This window comes from Pseudonaja textilis, chromosome Z (assembly GCF_049901715.1).
Source record: "Pseudonaja textilis isolate UNSWEBS1 chromosome Z, rPseTex1.2, whole genome shotgun sequence".
Classification (NCBI taxonomy): Eukaryota; Metazoa; Chordata; class Lepidosauria; order Squamata; family Elapidae; genus Pseudonaja; species Pseudonaja textilis.
In genome coordinates, this window is record NC_142008.1 from 52,974,364 (window position 1) to 52,995,269 (window position 20,906).

At 41.1% G+C, this 20,906-nt stretch overlaps 1 protein-coding gene across 1 annotated transcript in view; it reads left to right on the forward strand.

The window, feature by feature from the left end:
* Positions 1–20,906, forward strand: part of COL6A6 (collagen type VI alpha 6 chain) — a 127,324-nt gene that overhangs the window by 32,992 nt on the left and 73,426 nt on the right. Inside the window, exons 10-18 of the mRNA XM_087917157.1 lie at positions 3,730–3,875; positions 4,568–4,660; positions 16,480–16,533; positions 16,627–16,698; positions 16,797–16,823; positions 17,171–17,215; positions 17,346–17,399; positions 18,837–18,899; positions 20,113–20,178. Coding sequence (XP_087773283.1) covers positions 3,730–3,875; positions 4,568–4,660; positions 16,480–16,533; positions 16,627–16,698; positions 16,797–16,823; positions 17,171–17,215; positions 17,346–17,399; positions 18,837–18,899; positions 20,113–20,178 — 620 coding nt within the window. The remainder of the gene's footprint in view (positions 1–3,729; positions 3,876–4,567; positions 4,661–16,479; positions 16,534–16,626; positions 16,699–16,796; positions 16,824–17,170; positions 17,216–17,345; positions 17,400–18,836; positions 18,900–20,112; positions 20,179–20,906) is intronic.

The following is a 20,906-nucleotide window of genomic DNA, read 5'->3' on the forward strand; positions in this document are numbered from 1 at the left end:
ATTCACCCCTGGAGTCCAAGGTTAGGCGATCCACGAAGCTCCCACACCGACCTCCAAAACGGAGCTACAAGCTTTCTTGGGGCTCCTAAACTTTTATGCATCCTTCTTGCCCCATAAAGCCTCAGTAGCCGAACCCCTACACAGATTACTAGACAAAAGTCACCGTGGCACTGGGGGCACAAAGAAGACCAGGCGTTTAACGCCGTCAAATCACTACTTACGCCAGAGGCAGTGCTCATCCAATTGACCCCCACCTTCCTTTAGTACTGGCAGCAGACGCATCCCCTTTGGAATTGGGGCGGTCCTTAGTCACCGACTCGCCAATGGCGCCGAGGCCCCATCGCTTTTTCTCCAGGACGCTCTCGGCCACGGAGCGAAATTACAGCCAAATCGACAAGGAAGCCCTAGCAGCTGTTGCAGCCGTGAAAAAGTTTCACGAATTCCTTTTGGCCACTTTTGAACTGGTCACCGACCATAAGCCCTTCTGGGCCTACTGGCCGGCGACAAACAGACACCTCAAGTCCTCTCCCTCGGATGACACGGTGGACACTTTTCCTAGCGGCCTACTCATACAAACTTATCCACCGCCCGGGCAAAACTCTATCCCACGCTGACGCGCTCAGTCGCTGCCCTTACCCGCTCCGGCTGAAGACCCAGCTCCTGTCAATGCCATTTTTGAAATCACACAGTTGGACCTGCCCATCACCGCCCTTGACATCGCCGCCAAAACCAAGGCAGACCAAACGCCGCCCAGGTGCTCGACTGGGTGAGGAGGGGTGGCCGGGAGGCAACGTTAATAACAAATTCGCACCCTTTAAGACTCGCATGCAGGAGCTGTCCAGTTTGCAGGGTTGTCTTCTGTGGGGCACTCGAGTGGTCATTCCGACTCGCTGCGCACTCCGAGTCCTGGAGGCGCTGCACGAGGGACACCCCGGCATTGTGAGAATGAAGGCGCTGGCACGCAGCTACGTGTGGTGGCCGGGTCAGACGAGGACATTGTCAATTGGGTAAGTTCCTGCAGCATTTGCCAGGAATCCCGCCCTGCTCCCCCATCGCCACCCCTACCAGATGGGAGAGCGCCAGCGCCCTTGGTCTAGAATCCATATCGATCTGGCCGCCCCTGCATGGAAAGATGTTCCTAGTGGTCGTGGACGCTTATTCCAAGTGGATAGACGTGGCACAGCTATCCACGACCACCACACTAGCAATCACCAACGTGTTAACGCGCCTGTTCGTACACATGGACTACCCGACTCCTTGGTCTCCGATAATGGCCCACAGTTCGCATCAGTAGAATTCAGCCGCTTTGCAGCCAACCTTGGCATTCGCCACATTTTCACAGCCCCATTTCACCCTGCGAGTAATGGGTTGGCTGAAAGGGCCGTCAGGACCACCAAAGAGGCCCTCGCTAGGTTTGGCAGAGATGACTGGCACCACAAACTCTCACGGTTCCTGATGAGCCAGCACTCAACCCCTGTGCAGTCACCAATAAGTCCCCAGCGGAACTTCTGATGGGCCGGCGCCTGAGGACTGTATTAGATAGACTGCACCCACAATACTGCCCTGACTCTCCCCTCGCTTCCACTTCGGGGTTAGACATTTTATGTTACAGGAGCCGGTATTCGCAAGGAATTTCGCTGGGGACCCGCTTTGGATTCCGGGCGAGGTCATCGCCGTCACCGGGCCAAGATCGATAGAGTCAGGCTGGAGGATGGTCGCGCCTGGAGGAGGCACATAGACCAACTCAGAAGGCGCCTCAGCAACCTCGCAAACAAGAATCCAGAGCCTCCAATCGAAGGGGAACCGCCTCATCCGCCGCCCAGCCACACCGCACCCAGCGACCAGTCTGCGCCAGCGGTCGCTCCGGTCAGCCCAAATTCGGACAACAGCGCCCAGAGAGTTGACCAACCTGATCCAACCCACGAGAGCTCGACCCCAGAAACCAACCCGGTGGTTCCCGAGGATGCCCAGTCCAGAGAGAGTGTTGGCGACACTATGCCAGCTCAACCGTCACAGACTGATACCGAACAGACAGACAATGTTCCCGAGTTGCGCCGCTCCGGGCGCCAACACAAACCCCGTCTACCTCAAGGACTATGCATGTTCGCATCTGGGGGAAGGGGTGTTATGTCCTGAGGACTCAAGGAGTTCTCACTCAGGTCCACTCACTTTGTGTGGGCGATTTTCCCCCATTCCCATTGGTTGGTTCTCCCCAGCAGCCAGCTATAAAAGCAGGCTGCGGGGTCCAACTGGTTGCTGATTGCTGCGAGCCAGTTCCAAGCGTGGCAAGCACGGTCAGCCCTTTATTTGTTAAATAAAGTACTGTTGCACTCATGCTCTGGTCAGCCTCTCATTGCTCAAACTTAACACTGGCCTTATTATCTTTTGGGCTTGAAAATTTGCACTCAGGCTTATTTTGGGGGACATCTTTTTTTTAAATATAGGAGGTGGCAAGCACAGGGGCTAATGCTACTGCTGGCCCTGGCCTGTCTGTCCCATTGTATGCTTGCCTGTGGCTGCAATGGGCCAAACTTTTGGCATGCCTCGGCCTCTATCCTCCCTGCCCAGCAGCTTCTGGGACACTTCTTGCCCACAGCAAGCACTGTGATAGTTGCCAAGCAGATGCACGTACTACTGCATTCGCCTCCTGGCAGGGCAAGTGGAGGCCAGGGCATGCCTAGAACTTGGCCCAGGGCCTGCCTAGAACTTGGCCCTGATTGAGGCTGTGGGCAAGTGGACAGTGGGATGGAGAGGGAAAAGTCGGTGGTAGCTGCCCAAATACTTTTTGCCCAGAGGGAGATGAAGCTTTATCTACTTGCAAAGGGGACGCTTTGAAACGGAGCTAATCACAGTTTCAAATCATCCCTTTGCAAGCCCATGAAGCTTTGAATCTCCACCATTTCTCCATCTGGGCAAAAAGTGTTTGGTTCACCTATGGGGTGCTGGGGAACATAGTGATTTGCTCCATTCCCAAGCACCCCATAGGTGACCATTTTCGCCTGGAGAGAGAAATGATGGATAATTAAAGCTTCATATACTTGCAAAGAGATGGTTTGAAATGAAGAAATTAGCTCTGTTTCAAAGTGTCCCCTTTGCAATCAGACATAGCTTCATCCCCCTCTGGGTGAAAAGTGCACAGAGTGCACAAAAGAGCCAGGCATAGGCAGAAGTGAACCCAACATGCTGCCACTCTGTCCCTCCATCTTTTGGCTTGCCTGCAGCCATGCCTACCAGGCATTTGTGGGAGATGTCAGGATCACCTGCCTCCCCCATTCCCCAAGCCTCTGCCTGCTGCTGGTGCCACCACGCAAACTTCCTGCGAGCTTCCCATGAATCAGGCAGTTGTCCAGAATGCCTGTCTTCTGCCCCCTGCCTCTGCCTCCAAGCTTGATTCTTTTTAAACAAATATCCACTATGATATGAATTTTGGATGCATGCATTCTCAGTTATATGTGCTTCTAGGCAATTTTCTATACATTTATCCCTTTTAAAGTCACAATTTGGCATGTCTAAAAATTAGTTCCATTGCTATATCAACCATAGGGGGGAAAAGACTGGCAATTCTTATTCCAGATGAATGAGAAAGTTTAGCTATCTGAATTATTCTGCTCTCTTTATATTTGGCATATGTGCCCAACTATTCAGAGGAATGTGAAAAAAGAACTAATTTATAATAACTGAAGAAGCAGATATTAAAAAGTTATTGATAATAATCACTGTTTCAAATAGGACTAGATGGACTAATAACAGTTGCCCTGGAAGGAACCAAATATATTGATCAACTTCAGCATATTGAGTTTGGAAAGGGATTTGGATATAACACTCAATTATCGATTGACACAGAAAATGTTGCTATGAGGCTCTTTCAGTATATGGTAAGTTGATAAGATAAAAACAATAGATTAGATTTTGAGACTTTAGGGATCCTTTTTATGCCTGAGTAAAGGTTCCCCTCGCACATACATGCTAGTTGTTTCCAGCTCTGGGGTCAGTGCTCATCTCCGTTACAAAGCCAAAGAGCCAGCACTGTCTGAAGATGTCTCTGTGGTCATGTGGCCAGCATGGCTAAATGCCGAAGGTGCATGAAGTGCAGTTATCTTCCCACCAAAGTGGTTCCTATTTTTCTATTTGCATTACATGCTTTCGAACTGCTAGGTTGGCAGAAGCTGGGACAGGTAACAGGAGCTCACTTTGTTACACGGTGCTAGGGATTTTAACTGCCGAACTGCCAACCTTTCTGATCGACAAGGTCAGCATCTTAGCCACTTAGTCACTGTGTCCCCATTAGCATGATACAATTACAAGAGGCATCCACAGAAGAGAGTAAGGGAGGGCAAATGACAAAGGCAATTTTTCCTTTGCAAAACTGCAAATACTGCAATTTTTTTATGTGTATCATGAAATTGCATACATGTCTATGTGAATGCTGTTTTTGTCATTTTGATGAAAGTCTTGGATATTGCAGACTTCTCTAAGGATTAATATAAAAGCGACAATAATAATACTCGTAAGTAATTATAACTAACCAAATTTTCTAAGGATAAAATCATAATTTATTCTCTTCAAGGACCAAATTGCTGAGCAAAAATGCTGCTGCATATTTTGTAGGTGTGAGGGGGAAGAAGGACCCCATGGAAAAAGACGAGAAAAGGGGCACAAGGTAAATATATTATGCATCATTTAATTCTGATCCCTGTGTCGCAGAGACTTGCATTGAAAACTTTACTTCGATTACAAATTTAAGATTGTGGAAAATTAATAGCGTAGGTAAAAATAAAATCAATAAAAATAGTATAACAATGGGACTAGTGTAGTAGTACCACAATTTTATTCTTAGTTATCAATATATATGTATTATAATAGTTATAGTTATCAAATGTATTATAAACAATACATTTCTTCACATTGATTTCTTCATAATAAAACAAATGGGCAAGGGTATTAATGGGAGTGTCAAAAAAAAATCAAGATTGTGTGTAACTATGTGATCAAAGCCACACACCTTTTTACATGTGGATGCCATCTTTATGTTTCTACTGTCATGCTTGTCTCTCTACCCACCCACCTTACTTGCAACCAGACAATTGAAACAAGGAGGGGGTGAGTAGGTTTAGTATGCAGGGGAAACTTGAGAGGGAATTGTGGAATGCTCAACTGACTTACACCTGGATCATCCTAGTTCCCAAGATCAAAAGATGAAGAAGCCCCAAATTCCAGATCGTTTCCCAAACAAATTGGTATAATTGATTAGTGAACAACGAACAGTGGGTGGCCCAAAAGAGGAAAGGGGATTTTATCTATGCTACTTTTTGCCTGGAAACTCCAGACCTTGTTTTTCTTCTTCTGTGCCCATATAAAATTATACTCTTGGTAAAATAATGTCCCAGGAGTTTCTTTTGCTGCATATACCAAGACGGTTGACATTTATGCCCTTGCAGACACCCCTGCAAATGTGTCAAGAGAAGCCAGAGTTAATTTATACCACAGTTGTAATGGTATGTGGGAAATGTCATGTTCGCCGATCGCAAGAAGGAGACGCGAGACTCAGTGACTCTTTTAAAGCTCTTTATTTGGTTCTGAGATCAGCTCGGCTCTCCCTCGGATCGGTGGCGGCTTATATTGAACTTGCCTAGCCAGCCGCAGCCAATGACACCGCGTTGAATCCCCTGCGATCGTTTTCCTCCAATCGTGGGTGATTCGCAACGGGCCAATCGCTGCGGCTCACTCAGCCAATCCGAGCACCGTGCGTCCTGGCCAATCAGGATGAGGGATTACAAGAATGCTAATGTAGCAACCCTGTCCCCCCATAGCAAACAACCTTTTTGAGTAAAAAGTTCTGTTTGTTGGTTTCGGAAAGTCCTGAATTGTTCATCGTCATCTTTTTCCGGCCACCCTTTCTCCACCCAATTTAAACCTGCGCCAGACATTTGTCTTTATTGGTTTCGCGGGCAATGTCTGACACAGTTAGGGAGAGGTTGGGTAACGTCTCTATGCTCAGGGTGGACGTTGTGGGTGCTGGGTCAGCATCCAGGTCGGGTAGCGGTGTTAGGGATACACCCTAGCAGAATCTGCACGGCAGTCAGGCAGTCAGGCAAAATATGTGAGATAAACATTTTTGTAGCTTACACTCAGTAAAACAGATACACTGTGCTAGTTAAATAGTTTATTCCAGTAATAGTTTTAGCATAGTCAAAACAGTCCATATATCATTCACTAATTCAGTCTGTCCGGGGATTATTCGGTTGCAAAGTCCAGTGTCGAAAAAAAGATCAGTAAACTTACAAATATCAGTCCAGTAATATATCTCCTCGCAGTAGAGATATGAAGAAGTCAAACCTCCTTTCTTCCTTCAGCAGCAGGGAACACGCAGTTAGCAAACCATCAATCCAGCAAACCAGCAATCGTCAGCAATCCAGCAGGTTCTCTTGCTCCCTCTTATGGCGGTTTCACACCGCACACAAAATTACATGCTTTGCAGTTTAAAGTGACACACACTTAAACTTACTATCATAGTTTATATATATTATTTTACCCAAACTACATTAGGTAACCTAATTATTCCTAACACACTCCCCTTTTGGGTAATATAATAATATATATATCTATTTACAACCTTAACCCATAGTCATCACAACTCTCTTTGTGTTTGACTGAACCTTGGGCTTTTGTAAATTGATCAGCAATATTTTGTTCAGTCATACAATATTCCAGTCTTATTAAACCATTTTTTACAGATTGCCTTACATTCAGATATCTAAGATCTGTATGCTTAGATCTCGTTTTCACAGCAATATTTGTAGCCATCCGCATGGCTGCTTGATTGTCCTCATACACAACAATGGAATCTTTAACAGTTAGTCCCATATCCAACAATAACTGTTTATACAGAATTAAATCACTACATAATAAAGATAGACATGAAAATTCTGCTTCCATTGTGGACATACTTATGTGTTGCTGTCTAATTGACCTCCAACCAATCAGTGCTTTTCCTAACAGTATAGCCATTCCTGAAGTTGATTTCCTAGTGTTTATGTCTGTTGCAAAACTTGCATCAGCATATGAACTTAAAAACAAATCATCTTTTGGCTCCAAATACAATGCATAGTGCATTGTCTTTTTAAGATATCTTAAGATACGCTTTGTGGCTTGCCAGTGTCGTTCAGTAGGTTCAGCGTTGAATCGTGCCAATTGATTAATGCTATAGGCAATATCTGGCCTTGACCAGTTACTAATGTACGATAGACTACCAATTAGTGACTGATATATAGTCTTATCGAATTTTGGACTTTGAGCATCAGTGCGGCAAAATTCCTGACTCATTGGAGTTTTTGCCAGCTTACAAAGTTCCATCTTGTATGTTTTTAGTAATTGATAAATCTTATCCTCTTGAGATATCTTATAGCCACCGTTGGTTTTATTTATTGTCAATCCTAGATACTGTTTTATCTCTCCTAAATAATAATAATATTATTTCAGTAGCTTCATTATTAGTTTTTGTAATTAAGGCAATATCATCTGTAAACAACAATAATAATGACACTATTCCATTTGTCTTTTTCTTAAATAAACATGGATCAGCTAAACCTGCTTTAAACCCTATATTGTTTAACTCCTTAACAATATATTGGTTCCATTCGTAACCGGATTGTTTTAATCCATAGAGACTCTTTTTAAGCTTCCAACAGTCATTATTTGTTTTATCATCCTTAATCCCTACAGGTTTCTTTAGGTATATAGTGTGTTGCAATGGTGCATGCAGATAAGCAGCTTCTACATCTAAATGATTTATGATATAGTTTTTCTTAGCTGCCCACACTAAAGCTGCTCTCAAGGTTGTTGCTTTTAGATTCGGTGCAAATACTTCATCATAATCACATGCAGTTTGATTAAATCCTTGAGCTACCAACCTAGCCTTATGGGTAACAGTCCCATTTTTACCAGTTTTTAATTTAAATATCCATTTACAGCCAATGGACTTTTCACCTGGAGGTAATTTAACATTTTCATAAGCTTCCATCTGTTCCAATGAATTTAGTTCCTTCTCCATCGCTCTATGCCAATTTTCTTGATCCTTTGCAGGATACATTCTAAGTTCTTCAACAGTAGTTGGAACTTTACTAACTTGGCAAACTACACTTGCTTGGTACCTGTCAGGTGGTCTGGTTTCACGTGTTGAACGTCTAGGTATTACAGGGCTTACAGGTGGACTTTCATGTACTACCTGTTCCTGGTTATCTATTTCTTCCTGTTCACCTATTTCTTCCTGTTCTGGTCCTATGTGCTCTTCCTGTACTTCCTCTTTAATTGTAATTTTCTTATTACTGATATGGTCTTTTGGTCTTTTGTAGGTTTCTATGATTACATCCTTACTTGAGTCTTCCTCCAGTTTTTCCCATCCTACATGTTCAAGGAATTGTGCACTAGCACTACAGTAAACTCTAGATGTACCTTTTTCCCAGAATCTGTATGATTTGTGATTAGATTCATAACCTACAAAAAATAACCTTTTAGCCCTATGCTGCCCCTTATGTCTCAGTTGTGTAGGAATATGCACCCATGCTGGTGCTCCAAATGTGTGCATGTAGCTTAGGTCAGGTTTTCTACCATGCCACAGTGTGAATGGTAATTCACCTGTTGTTGAGTTAACAACATTATTTAGTATATGATTACCACACATTATTGCTTCTCCCCACAAATTTTCAGGTAATCCTGAATCTGACAACATAGTACGAGCCATTGCCTATATTGTTTGGCCTCCTCTTTCTATAAAGGAATTATGTTGTGGCCTATATGGTGCAGACTTTTTATGTTCTACACCTGCCATCTTCAGTCTCTTTTGGAATTTATTATTTATAAATTCCGTACCATTATCAGTTACAAGGGTTACTAGTTTCCTTTTAGTTTTTCTTTCTGCAAACTTCAACCAATTAAAGAAATTCTGATACGTTTCCATTTTACTCTTCATTAAATAACAGAAACCATATGTAGAATAATGATCCATTATACTTAATATATAACGAGCACCTCCCACACTTGGTTTTTTAGGACCTATAATATCGGCAAATACGACCTCTAGAGGCTCTTTAGTTTTAAATCCATTAATTCTATTTGCTGGTATTACTTGCTTTTTTCTTGACTGCAAGCATTGCAGTGCAAATACTTACTGCAAGGCTTCAGTTATATACCTTTAGACAGTTCGACCATTTGCTTGAGCATTTTAAAATTTATATGCCCTAAACGTCTGTGTAACAAATGTATGCATTCATCATGAGTTTTAACGTTATTATACACTGTGTTAGCCACCTCTAATTGATTATCATTTAACACATACAATTCACCTTTTAAAGTTGCAGTCACTTTTTTTACCTTCCTTTTCTATTATGCAGTTTTCTCCCCTAAAGGTAACTATATAACCTAGTTTAATCAAAACTCTAACCGAAAGCAAATTAAACTTAAGTTGTGGTACATATAACATTTTTACATTTTCTTTTATGCAAGAACAATGTGCAATACCTTCACCTTTTGCTTTCATTTTCCAGCCATTAGCTAACGATATCTGCTGTGAACTCGTTGACATCTTAAAAAATCTTTTCTTATCTTTCGTTATGCAGTGTGATGCTCCACTATCTACAACCCACAAATTATTATTGTTCACGGTTTTGTTGCTATACATGGCTAACTCTAAGCATTTTTTATCCTTTTGATGCCTTTTTGCATTCTGGCTGGCATTGTGGCGTTTTTCTTTCTTGCAGAATCTAGCCAAATGTCCTTTTCTTCCACAATTAAAACATTTTCTAATTGTGTAGGCTGTCGAAGATAATTTCTCTTCTTGTGGTTGTTCTCTTCTCAGTTGATCCCTTTCAAGCCTTCTCCTGGCTTCTTCAATTAATCTGCCAGTAATGTCAGTTAATGTGAGGTTATCTTTTGGCAGTACTTCCAGTGAAGTTACATAGTCGTCATAGCTCTCATCTAATGAAGACAAAATTATATAAACCTGATGTAGTTCAGTGAAGATAAGTTCTTTTTCATGCAGTTCCTGAAAAATCCTCTTCATAGTGTTTATATGAGTCAACATGTCTCCATTCTTTTGAAGATGTGTTCTGAACAGCTTCCGTGTAAGATTTATGTGTGCTCCTACACTGTCTCGAACATAAATCTTCTTTAAATTCTCCCAACATTTCACAGCTTTTTCTTCTCCACGAATATGGACAAGCTGCTGGTCACAGAGTGTCAGTCCTATTATACAGAGAGCTTGCTCATTCTTCAGTTTATATTCTTGTATTTTCTGGGCATCATCCTCATCATCCGGATCCCAAGCATCTACCTCTGGTGGGTTTTGAATTATACTCCACAAGCCTTCTCTGCGTAGAAGTAGGCTGCATTTCATAGACCATGAAACATAGTTTGTTCCATCCAGTTTGGATATTAGAGACAAACTTGGTAAATTGACTTGTGCAATCTTTCTCTGGATATTAAACTATAATTAAAAAAACACAGCTGTCTGTTTACAGTATTGTGTAACTACACTAACTCTCACTTTATATAAGCCTGTTATATCCTGGTTAGTCTGACTGTGCAGCTGGGCCCATAACCAGTGTTAGGGATACACCCTAGCAGAATCTGCACGGCAGTCAGGCAGTCAGGCAAAATATGTGAGATAAATGTTTTTGTAGCTTACACTCAGTAAAACAGATACACTGTGCTAGTTAAATAGTTTATTCCAGTAATAGTTTTAGCATAGTCAAAACAGTCCATATATCATTCACTAATTCAGTCTGTCCGGGGATTATTCAGTTGCAAAGTCCAGTGTCGAAAAAAAAGATCAGTAAACTTACAAATATCAGTCCAGTAATATATCTCCTCGCAGTAGAGATATGAAGAAGTCAAACCTCCTTTCTTCCTTCAGCAGCAGGGAACACGCAGTTAGCAAACCATCAATCCATCAAACCATCAATCGTCAGCAATCCAGCAGGTTCTCTTGCTCCCTCTTATGGCAGTTTCACACCGCACCCAAAATGACATGCTTTGCAGTTTAAAGTGACACACACTTAAACTTACTATCATAGTTTATATATATATTTTTTAAAACAAATTTTATTGATTTTACAAAACAATACACAAACAAACAAAACATAAAATATAATGACATAAGAAATCTTTTTCTAAAAAAACCAATACAACATCTTATTTAAAGACAGAATTATTCCAAGCAAAAGATCACATTTCCAAACAAACACAATTTAATATATATATTTACCTTATCTATTCATCTTCATATCTTATCCCGAACTTCTCTTTATTACTTCCTTTCCTTCTATTTATTCAAATTATATCTCTTTAACTTTAGATTGTATACATTTTTTATATCCATCTGTCTTATACATTTTCATTATTTTCTTCCAATACAAAAACAAACAAGACATAAAACATAAAAACATAAAACATCTTTTCTGAAAGTTGCTTGATCCCGGGTTAAAACTCATCGTACAGACATCACTTCAAAAATCATGTTCCTTTTATATATCATTCCATATCTTATTACCGTTTTCCATTTTCTATATAGCTTCTTCCTTTTTTTTAACTCTCTTAGTTTTATTCTACTTATCTCAGTTCAAGTCATAATATTTATCATTCTTTGTCTGTTCTCAACTATCCATTCATTTTTTCTCTTTAAACAAAACCTCTCCTGTACACTAATTGGAGTATGACGCCTTTAACTCTTTCCCCTAACCTAATAATACTTAATATCACACATAACTTGTGTTGGGATTCTGTTTAGCACATCCTAAAGTCACACAATATATTATATAGAGAGAAAAAGAAAAAAGAAAGAAAGAACAACAATAACAAAGAAACAAATTTATAAATATATAATGTAGCTAGTACCCCTGTCAAAACCATTAAAATGTTTAAGATATAAATGAGTATTAATAGGCATAGTTTACACATATTATTTTACCCAAACTACGTTAGGTAACCTAGTTATTCCTAACAAGCGGGGTGTGGCTCAAGGCATCTGCATGTGTGATTGTCTTACCGGGTCAATGGATCAGCAGGTAGTTGTAGGCAGCAAGGAATTCGGACCACCTTGTCATTCTTGGAGATAGTATGTTCGGGGTGGCCTTGTTCCCTGCCAAGATGCCCAACAGTGGTTTGTGGTCGGTGATTATGGTGAATGTTCTGCCGTAGAGGTACTGGTGGAACCTCTTCACAGCGGCAATGATTGCAAGGGCTTCCTTGTCTATCTGACTATAGTTCCTTTCCGGCTTAGCTAGGGTTCTTGAATAAAATGCGATGGGTGCTTCATTTCGGTTCGGGAGTGTGTGGCTGAGGATTGCCCCGACGCCGAAGGGTGACACGTCGCACGTTACCGTGAATGGAAGGGTCTCGTTGTATTGAATGAGGACGGCGTCTGATGTGAGAAGGTCCTTGGTCCGGTTGAATGCGATTTCCTCTTGCCTTCCCCAGTTCCGGGTGGCTGTTTTGTCCAACAGCCTATGCAGCGGTTCCGCCACGGTCACCTTTTGGGGCAGGAAAACATTATAGAAATTAATCAGTCCCAGAAATGCCTGCAGCTCTGTTTTATTTCTTGGTCTGGGGGCTTCCTTAATGGCCCTGATTTTTTTCTCCATTGGGTGGATTCCATGCTGGTCTAGGAGGTACCCTAGGACTCTTGGTATACAGCTGACATTTTTCTTTTTTGACCTTTAGTCCCGAGTCTCTGAATCTCTGTAGCACCTCCCTCAGGCGGCCTTCCAGTTGTTTTTGGTTGGCCGCTGACACCAATACGTCATTGAAATAGGGCACTACCCCCTTGATTCCTTGTAGGAGCCTCTCCATAAGGCTCTGGAAGACCCCCGGTGCTACACTGACTCCGAACTGGAGTCTCTTGCAGCGGAAAGCCCCCTGGTGGGTTACTATGGCTTGAGCTTCGGCGGTTTCTGCGTCGACCGGCAGTTGTTGGTAGGCTTGTGCCAGGTCGAGCTTTGTGAAAACCTTGCCTCCCCCCAGTGAGTGCAGAAGGTGCTGTACTACTGGGATGGGGTAAGCGCTTTGCTGTAAGGCGTGGTTGAGAGTGGCCTTATAGTCTCCGCAAATTCTCACCGACCCATTGGGCTTGACTGGGGTGACTATAGGGGTTTCCCACCTGGCATGGTCAGTTGCCTCTAGCACTCCTTGTTCAATGAGCTTGTCTATCTGCTCATCGATCTTGGGCCTGAGTGCGAAAGGCACTCGCCGCGGTTTAAGGCAGATCGGGGGAATGCTGGGGTCTAAGCTGAAGGAAATAGGGGGCCCTCGGTACTAGCCTAGGCTGCCGTTGAAAACCTCCTGGAAGTCCCTCGCAAGTTGTTCCTCCCAGTCTGCCTCGGCGACATGGTCAATGCCCGTTACTTCGATTCCGAGCGGCGCGAACCATTGCAATCCCAGGAGGCTAGGGAGGTCTTTGTCAACGATTGTCAGGGGAAGTATTTCGGTGTGCCCTTTAAATGTGACCTTGAACTGTCCTGTTCCAACCATGGGGATGCGGTTCCCTTGGTAGTCCTTTAGGATTAGCTTCTGACTTTCCAGCTCGCAACTGTTGATGGTAGGCACCAGGCGCTTGATTTCCCGCCATGCAACCATGGAGAGGTAGGATCTGGAGTCCACCTCCATTTTGCATGGCTGGCCTTCAATGCCCACCTCCACGTGTACCTTACGGGCATCCCAGCTTGATGAATGGCTGATGATGATCGTCTGATGGGTCTCTTCCCTTTGTCGGTTTTCGCCGTTTCGTCGACTCCGTCCGTCTCGGTTTCACCGGCTCTCGGCTTGTCAGTCTTTCGCCTTGGGGGGTGCCGTCTCGTCTCCTGACACTGCTGTTTCGTCGCTGGGGGCTGTAGGTTCGCTTGAGCTGACAGACTCTGACAATGTGGCCCCTCTTGTCGCATTGTCGGCAAATCGCATCAAAAAAATGGCATTCAGCATGGTCACCCCCGCACCCGGCGCATTGCAGCCCCGACTTACGACTCTGCCGCTCACGCCGGTCTCATTCCGTCTGGAGTCGGTGGATGTCCTCCTCTTCATCTGTGGTGTCAGAAAGGGAGTCAAGGTTGCCATGATGGGTGGTGGTAGTCGCTCGTCGGCTCATCTCTGGATGTGCTTCGGGCATCGATGCTGTTTTGGTGGTTGCGGGCCGGTCTGCCCGTCGCATTCGCGCTGCTGACATCTGGGTTGCCTTGGCTGCGGTTGCCTCGGCAATGGCGTCCGTGAGGGAGATTTCGCCCGTCGCCATCAATCGGCTCTGCAGGACAGGATCATTTAGTCCCAGGATAACGCGGTCTCTCAGAGCCTCATCCATGTCTGTGAAGCTGCACATGCCCCCCAGGTCTCATAGATCAGCCACGAAATCGCTGATGCTCTCACCCTCCTTCTGGTCTCTTCGGTAGAAATCGTGCCGCCTGATGAGGGTGGGCACGGCGGGGGCATAATGGCTTCGCAACAAAGGCTCGAGATCGGCCCAGTCCATTGCCTTTACGTCTTCGGGTTTTGCAAGGGCTTTCGCCATCTTGAACACTGTGGGTCCGCAGTGTGTCAGGAACACGGCTCTTTTTTTCTGTCCATTCGCGTCCTTGAGGTTTCTACTTTCCAGAAACATCAGGAATCGATCAATATACGATTCCCAGTCCTCAGTAGCCTTGTTAAAGGGTGCGGGTGGCACGATGTTGCTGGCCATCTCGTCGGCTGCTTTTGTCTGGGTGCCACGTGCTTAGGGTATCAGTTCCGTGATTGCATCCTCGTCACCAGTGTCATGTTCACCAATCACAAGGAGACGCGAGACTCACTGTCTCTTTTAAAGCTCTTTATTTGGTTCTGAGATTGGCTCGGCTCTCCCTTGGATCGGTGGCAGCTTATATTGAACTTGCCTAGCCAGCCACGGCCAATGACACCGCTCTGAATCCCCCGCGATTGGTTTCCTCCAATCACGGGCGATTCGCAACAGGCCAATCACTGCGGCTCACTCAGCCAATCCAAGTGCCGTGCGTCCTGGCCAATCAGGACGAGGGGTTACAAGAATGCTAATGTAGCAATACAGAACAGGAAAGACTTTGGGAAACAAAGAAAAGAGATGCTACCTAGGGTATAAATCAGATAAGAGAAAGAGTAGTCCACAACTGCATAGTTCGTGAACTAAAAGAATCAAAACGTAACAACACTAAATTCTTCTGCTGTAAAGGTGACTATGGAAGAATTCTACTTGAAGATTTGCAAGATTCTGTTGAAGTAGCTTTACAATAAAGTAGAATTAGCTCATCTTGTCATGTTTCCTGTCTGGTCGACATGATAAAGCTGATGTCAGACTAGCTATGATTAAATCAGATGATGATGATGATTTCTTCAACATAAATCAATCAATAAATTATATTATTATTTATTATTAGATTATTTATTTCTAGATTTGTTCCCTAAATCTGTCTATAAATAATTATTAATGTTTCACATGACCACCTGGTATATGGAACCATTTGTGAGATGATTCATATAGCAATGCAATACTTATCTGAAAACCAACATCTTGGTCTAGATGCTTTTATCCATACAGTACAGTTGAAGTTGCCAATAAAGGCAATATAAGCTTTTATAAATTCTTGATAATTAAGTAGGAATTACCACCTGTAGAAATGTCTCTTTAATGGTTTTCCACTAGAAAGATAGCTGGAATTGGTCAGACCATACTGGAAAATGACTAAATGCAGTCACTTGTAAGTCTAACATGCATTTGTTTATTTAGGTTAATAATAAACAAATGTCTCTCACCTTTAAGACTATCCCATTTTTACCCAAAAATGCTCAAGACTCAAGTCCTTGTATATAGAAACATTAACATTCAGGTAAAATAAAACAATATCATCTGGAAAATTGTTGGAGAATTAGAAAATATGGTGCATCTTATATTATTTCAAATAGAGAAAATGAGGGATTGCAAGGAAGTGATTTCTATACTTTAGGAACTATATAAGAAAAGCTATCTGTTTCTCAGCTATTTAATAATGGAGTTGTAGAAATGGCAATGATTTTAGAACATTTATTTTTTGTGTGTCATTGAGTATTGACTCCTGCCAACTGCCTGGAGATGTCTCTGTAATTTTCTTGGCAAAATTTCAGCACTGCTTCTTCTTTCCTAAGGCCACAAGAGTGTGACTGGCCCAATGCCACTCAGCTCACTTCATGTCTACAGCAGAACTAGAACTCATGGTCTCCCAGTTTTGAGTTTGGTGCTTTAACCACTATACTAAACTGGTTTTCTCAATGTACTTCAGATCTGTAAAAGTCTAAATGTGTAGAAAACAAAAGTCCATATTAAATGTCAACAGTAGTGGCTAGCAGGTTCTCTTCATCACAGACCATTAGGATATCCTGTTAACTATTTTGAAATAAAGATTTTCACTTGAATGCATCCATTATTTCAATATTTTCAATTTTAATTGATATTTTCAGGGTACAACTGGTTTCAAGGGACATCCAGGATATCCGGGAGATGATGGAGACCCGGTAAATTGTGCAATCTTTGAATTTATCCCTCAAAGTTTGGGGTAAGTACATATTTGATTATGTACTTACATAATATTTGATTTTCTGTTTCAGGGTCCCAGGGGAATCTCTGGAATTCAAGGAAAGAAAGGTGATATAGGAGAATGTGGCATTAGGGGACAAAAAGTAAGAATTTCCTTTTGATTTTTTGTTTTATTTTGCTTTTAAGGTATGTGTGTTACATTAGTTTTATGATTTAATACATAGCTGTTTAAATCTTTCAGGGTCAACGAGGACTGCATGGAGAAAGGGTATAGTAAGAAAATATTCAATGTGTGCAAAATTTTAATTACTGTAGTTTATTTAACATTAATTTCTAGTCTAAGTCATTAGATCTCTTTGATGTATAAGATACAAAGGCCTGGGTTCAAAAAGAAAAAAACTGAAATTGTAACAAGCATAATATAAAATGTTTCATAGTATGCTAGGAAATGAAATTCAGGTCAAGGTGATGGAAAAAAAGCAAATGTAATAACTGATAGACTTTTACTAGTTTGGGTCACCTACTGAAACTGATATATATTTAATTTCTATGGATATTATTATGTTGGATAATAAACAAGTGAAAACTGAGCTGATACTGATTTTATTCTCTCAGGGAGAGGATGGGGCTGATGGAGTTGATGGAATTCATGGGGAAGAGGTAAATAAAAGTTATTTCTTATTTTGTTATGTGTACATACATATATGTGTGTCAGTGTACATCTTCACCCAGTAATATATGTATACATGCATACACACACATAAATACACACACTTATTTTATTTTTTAGGGATCACTTGGATTTCCAGGACTAAACGGCAAAAAGGGAGACCTTGGAGAAATGGTAATATTTAGAAATCTTATGCTGTCTTACTTTTGAAAATCAGCAAATAAAAAATGTTTTTGTCTTGATATTCAGGCATCTGTGGTGCATTGTTTGGCACTTGAAAGACTCCAGTACTTCCCATTAAAGGAATCAATTTGCATAACTCTTCAAAATTCAATGATTTCTCCCTGCCAAAATTTTTCTTTCAGTTGAAGTTAGATGCTTTTCTTAATTCTCCATGAGATACTTCTTCAATAATACTAAATTGGCAGGTGCAACTAGGCAATCAATGCATTACTTCTGTTTATGCATTTAAAAGGAATTGGGTTTTATAGCCAATTGTGGCCACTATTTTGATGTTGACTTCTCTGCAGATACCCCTGCCAACTAAGTTTTTCTCCAACTTTGTATTTTGTCAGCTTTGCTTGCTGAAGTGTGAGTAGTGAAAGAAGATGCAGGGTCCAGAATGAGTATAGGGGTTGATGAATCTGGACTGAATACCAAAATAAGTGAGCAATATGAAAGAAGTCTCTTGGAATACTGCTGTTATGTAGAGATAGTGAAAACTGAGTTGCAAAATACTATATAGAGGAAGAGTTAAAAGGTCAAGGGGAAGGGGAAGACTGAGCTTTGCAACTTGGGAGAGATTTGTTTAGAAAGGCCTTTAATTTTACTATAACATTGTGTATTTATATAGTATCTAAATCTTTATGGGATATTGTAGACCTCTTCTCCATGGAAACAAAGGATGGTTTGTTTTAGAGGTATTTCTTCAACAGACAATTGCATTCTAGAAATTGATGTAAAGTGGCTTTGGTCTCTCTCTCTCTCTTTTTTTCAAGAAATGATCCTACAACAGAAGGGAGGGGATTTGAACCATCTCCAAAGCTGACTATTATTTTCTTTCCCCCTGAAGTCAGAAAACTGGTTACTAAAAGCAGGAAAGATGTCGCTATAAGATAAATCTGGTTTAGGAAGTGGTGGTTCTTTCAAACTAAAAGAATAATAAGAATATAGAATAATTCTGCCCTCTTTTAAGTTTTCATATACTGGTTTTTGCATTTAACTGATGTTATCTTTAAGAACACGCATAAAGATAAACATGAAAAATGCAAGAAAAAACAGAATTGATATATGGCACTTTTTTACCAGTAATATTCCCTAGGTCGAATTTATGTGTAAAAAAATATTTTTTTTAATATTTTAAGTTGTAAAAATACTTTTAGAGGTGTAAGCTTCATTGGGTGAAATTGGATTTACTTCTAAGAAAACATCTATAATATTGAATTGAATTATAGCCAGTATGTAAGTCATGTTAGAGCATGGGATTATTTTAAAAGATCATCAAAGTGAGGTGTTTCTCAATATAAGAGCAATTGCAATTCAATCTAACATGAATTTTGAGACAAATAAATCTAAGCAGAATGTTTTTACACAAGTATCATATATTTTTAGGGCAATACAGGACCCAAAGGCCCTCCTGGTGACCTGGGACCAAAAGGCTTCCAAGGAGATAATGTAAGTTTATTTTCAAAAATAATACTGCATTGCATTATATGATGCGTATGCATGGTTCAAGAGAAATAAAAATAAAGGATACTCTTATTTGAGTACAGAATAATTACTTATAACTAGAAAACCTTATCATCCATGAATATAGTAAACTAGAGTGTCTGCAGCAGTAGAGGGGGTGTAAAAAATATCAGGATGTCGACTGTGATTCCATAATCAGTCCTCCATATTTTTCACACACACACACACTCTCACACACACTTACCATTCTTATGTTTTTGCTTCTACTGCAGACACTTCTGGGTGATAGATCTTGTTCAGTGTTTAACAGGCTATGTGACTTGGGAATCTAGGATGATGCTATAAGGCAAATATCATACTCTAGTGAAGAAATCAGTTACCTAAATTAGAGCTGTGATATGTGTGTTGGAAGTTCTACAAGTGATTCCTAAGTTTTTTTTGTGGTGTGGAGCCCAAAGTTTGTAGTACCTACCTAATTGCCAAAAACTAGCAACATGCTTATGAAAAAATGTGCTGCAGGAACTAAGTGAAAGAATTATCCTAATTATCTAATGCAGTACTTCTTAACTTTAGCCATTTTAAAATGTGTGCACTTCAACACAGATAATTTCTTAGCTACATGCTGAGTGGGGAATTCTGCAAGTTGAAAAAGACCATATTAAAATGATCAAGGTAGAGCAACACTGATTTAATAGGGTTACCATATCTGCAAAGATAAAAATCCTCTCCTTGAAGTATCAAATATGAAAATGAGGACAAAAGAGGACATTACTAACCTTGGATATCTCTTAAGGCCTTCATTTACCATTAATGAATAAATAGGCATTAGCTGCAAAAGAATTGTTTCCCCATAACTAAATCAGCCAAGGAGATTCAAGAATATTTTTTCAGGCCTGGATTATTGTTATATAAATGTGTAATTGGAACTTCAAATAATATGTGCATAGAAAAAGACATATGTGCTTGTTATTATCATACTTTATTTCTTGATCTTGCACCCATACAGAGAAACAGGGCTTCAAAGGTGCAGCTGCAATGCACATATCATTTATTATTATCTTCTGGCACAATCCCTGCTGTCTAGACTAATATGACTAGATTACCTATTATGTGATGAACCTTATGAATGGACATACTAATCGTTCAAATTTGATAATCTTAGAAGTAATTCCCTAATCAAATGACTATCATATTACAGGGTGAACCTGGACAAGACAATAACATAAGAGGAGCAAAAGGCTTCAAAGGGCTGTCAGGAAGGATGGTAATTTTTACACATCTATATTCAAACCATAGTCAGGTCTTATCAGGAGATATTGAGGAATGTAATCACCATAGATAACTTGTGTCTTCAAAGTAGAATGATTTAAGGCAAAACATTTGCCTAGTCATTTTGTGCAAAGCCTTCAAAAATAGGGGAACAAAAATACCTTTTGAATTAGTAAAACTGCTGCTTCCCTTTATATGTGAAGATTGTCAGGAGCAGCATTTGAAGCAGTTGTGGGAGAGATACAACTGTTTCAATGAAAAGAACTCTGGCCTTTACACAATGCAAAGCATCTATTGTGAAAACCTTGCACAGTCTTAGACAAAATATCTAGATAAAAAAGAAGGGTGGATATGATTTATTTCAGAGAATTTTTGACAAAATTTATGACAAAAGAAAGAATTCAGGCACTTGACATCCGGTTGGACTGGATGGGAATTGGGGATAGAGAGAGATCCTTAAATCCCATCATAATACATTAATACCATAAAAAAGAAACCTGATGCCCACATTTTAAATAAGATTTGAATCTTGGTGACCTTCACATTTCCTTCATTCCAATGATGATTTTAGCCTCAGGAAAAAAGAAAAAAAAGATGCAATGAAATATTTTTCTTCTATTGAGGTTAGCTGCAGCCTAGTGATAATAGCTAGGGAGGAAATAGACAAACAGAGGCATTTTACTAATAATTTACTTATTAAACATCAAATTGTGCTCGAAAAAG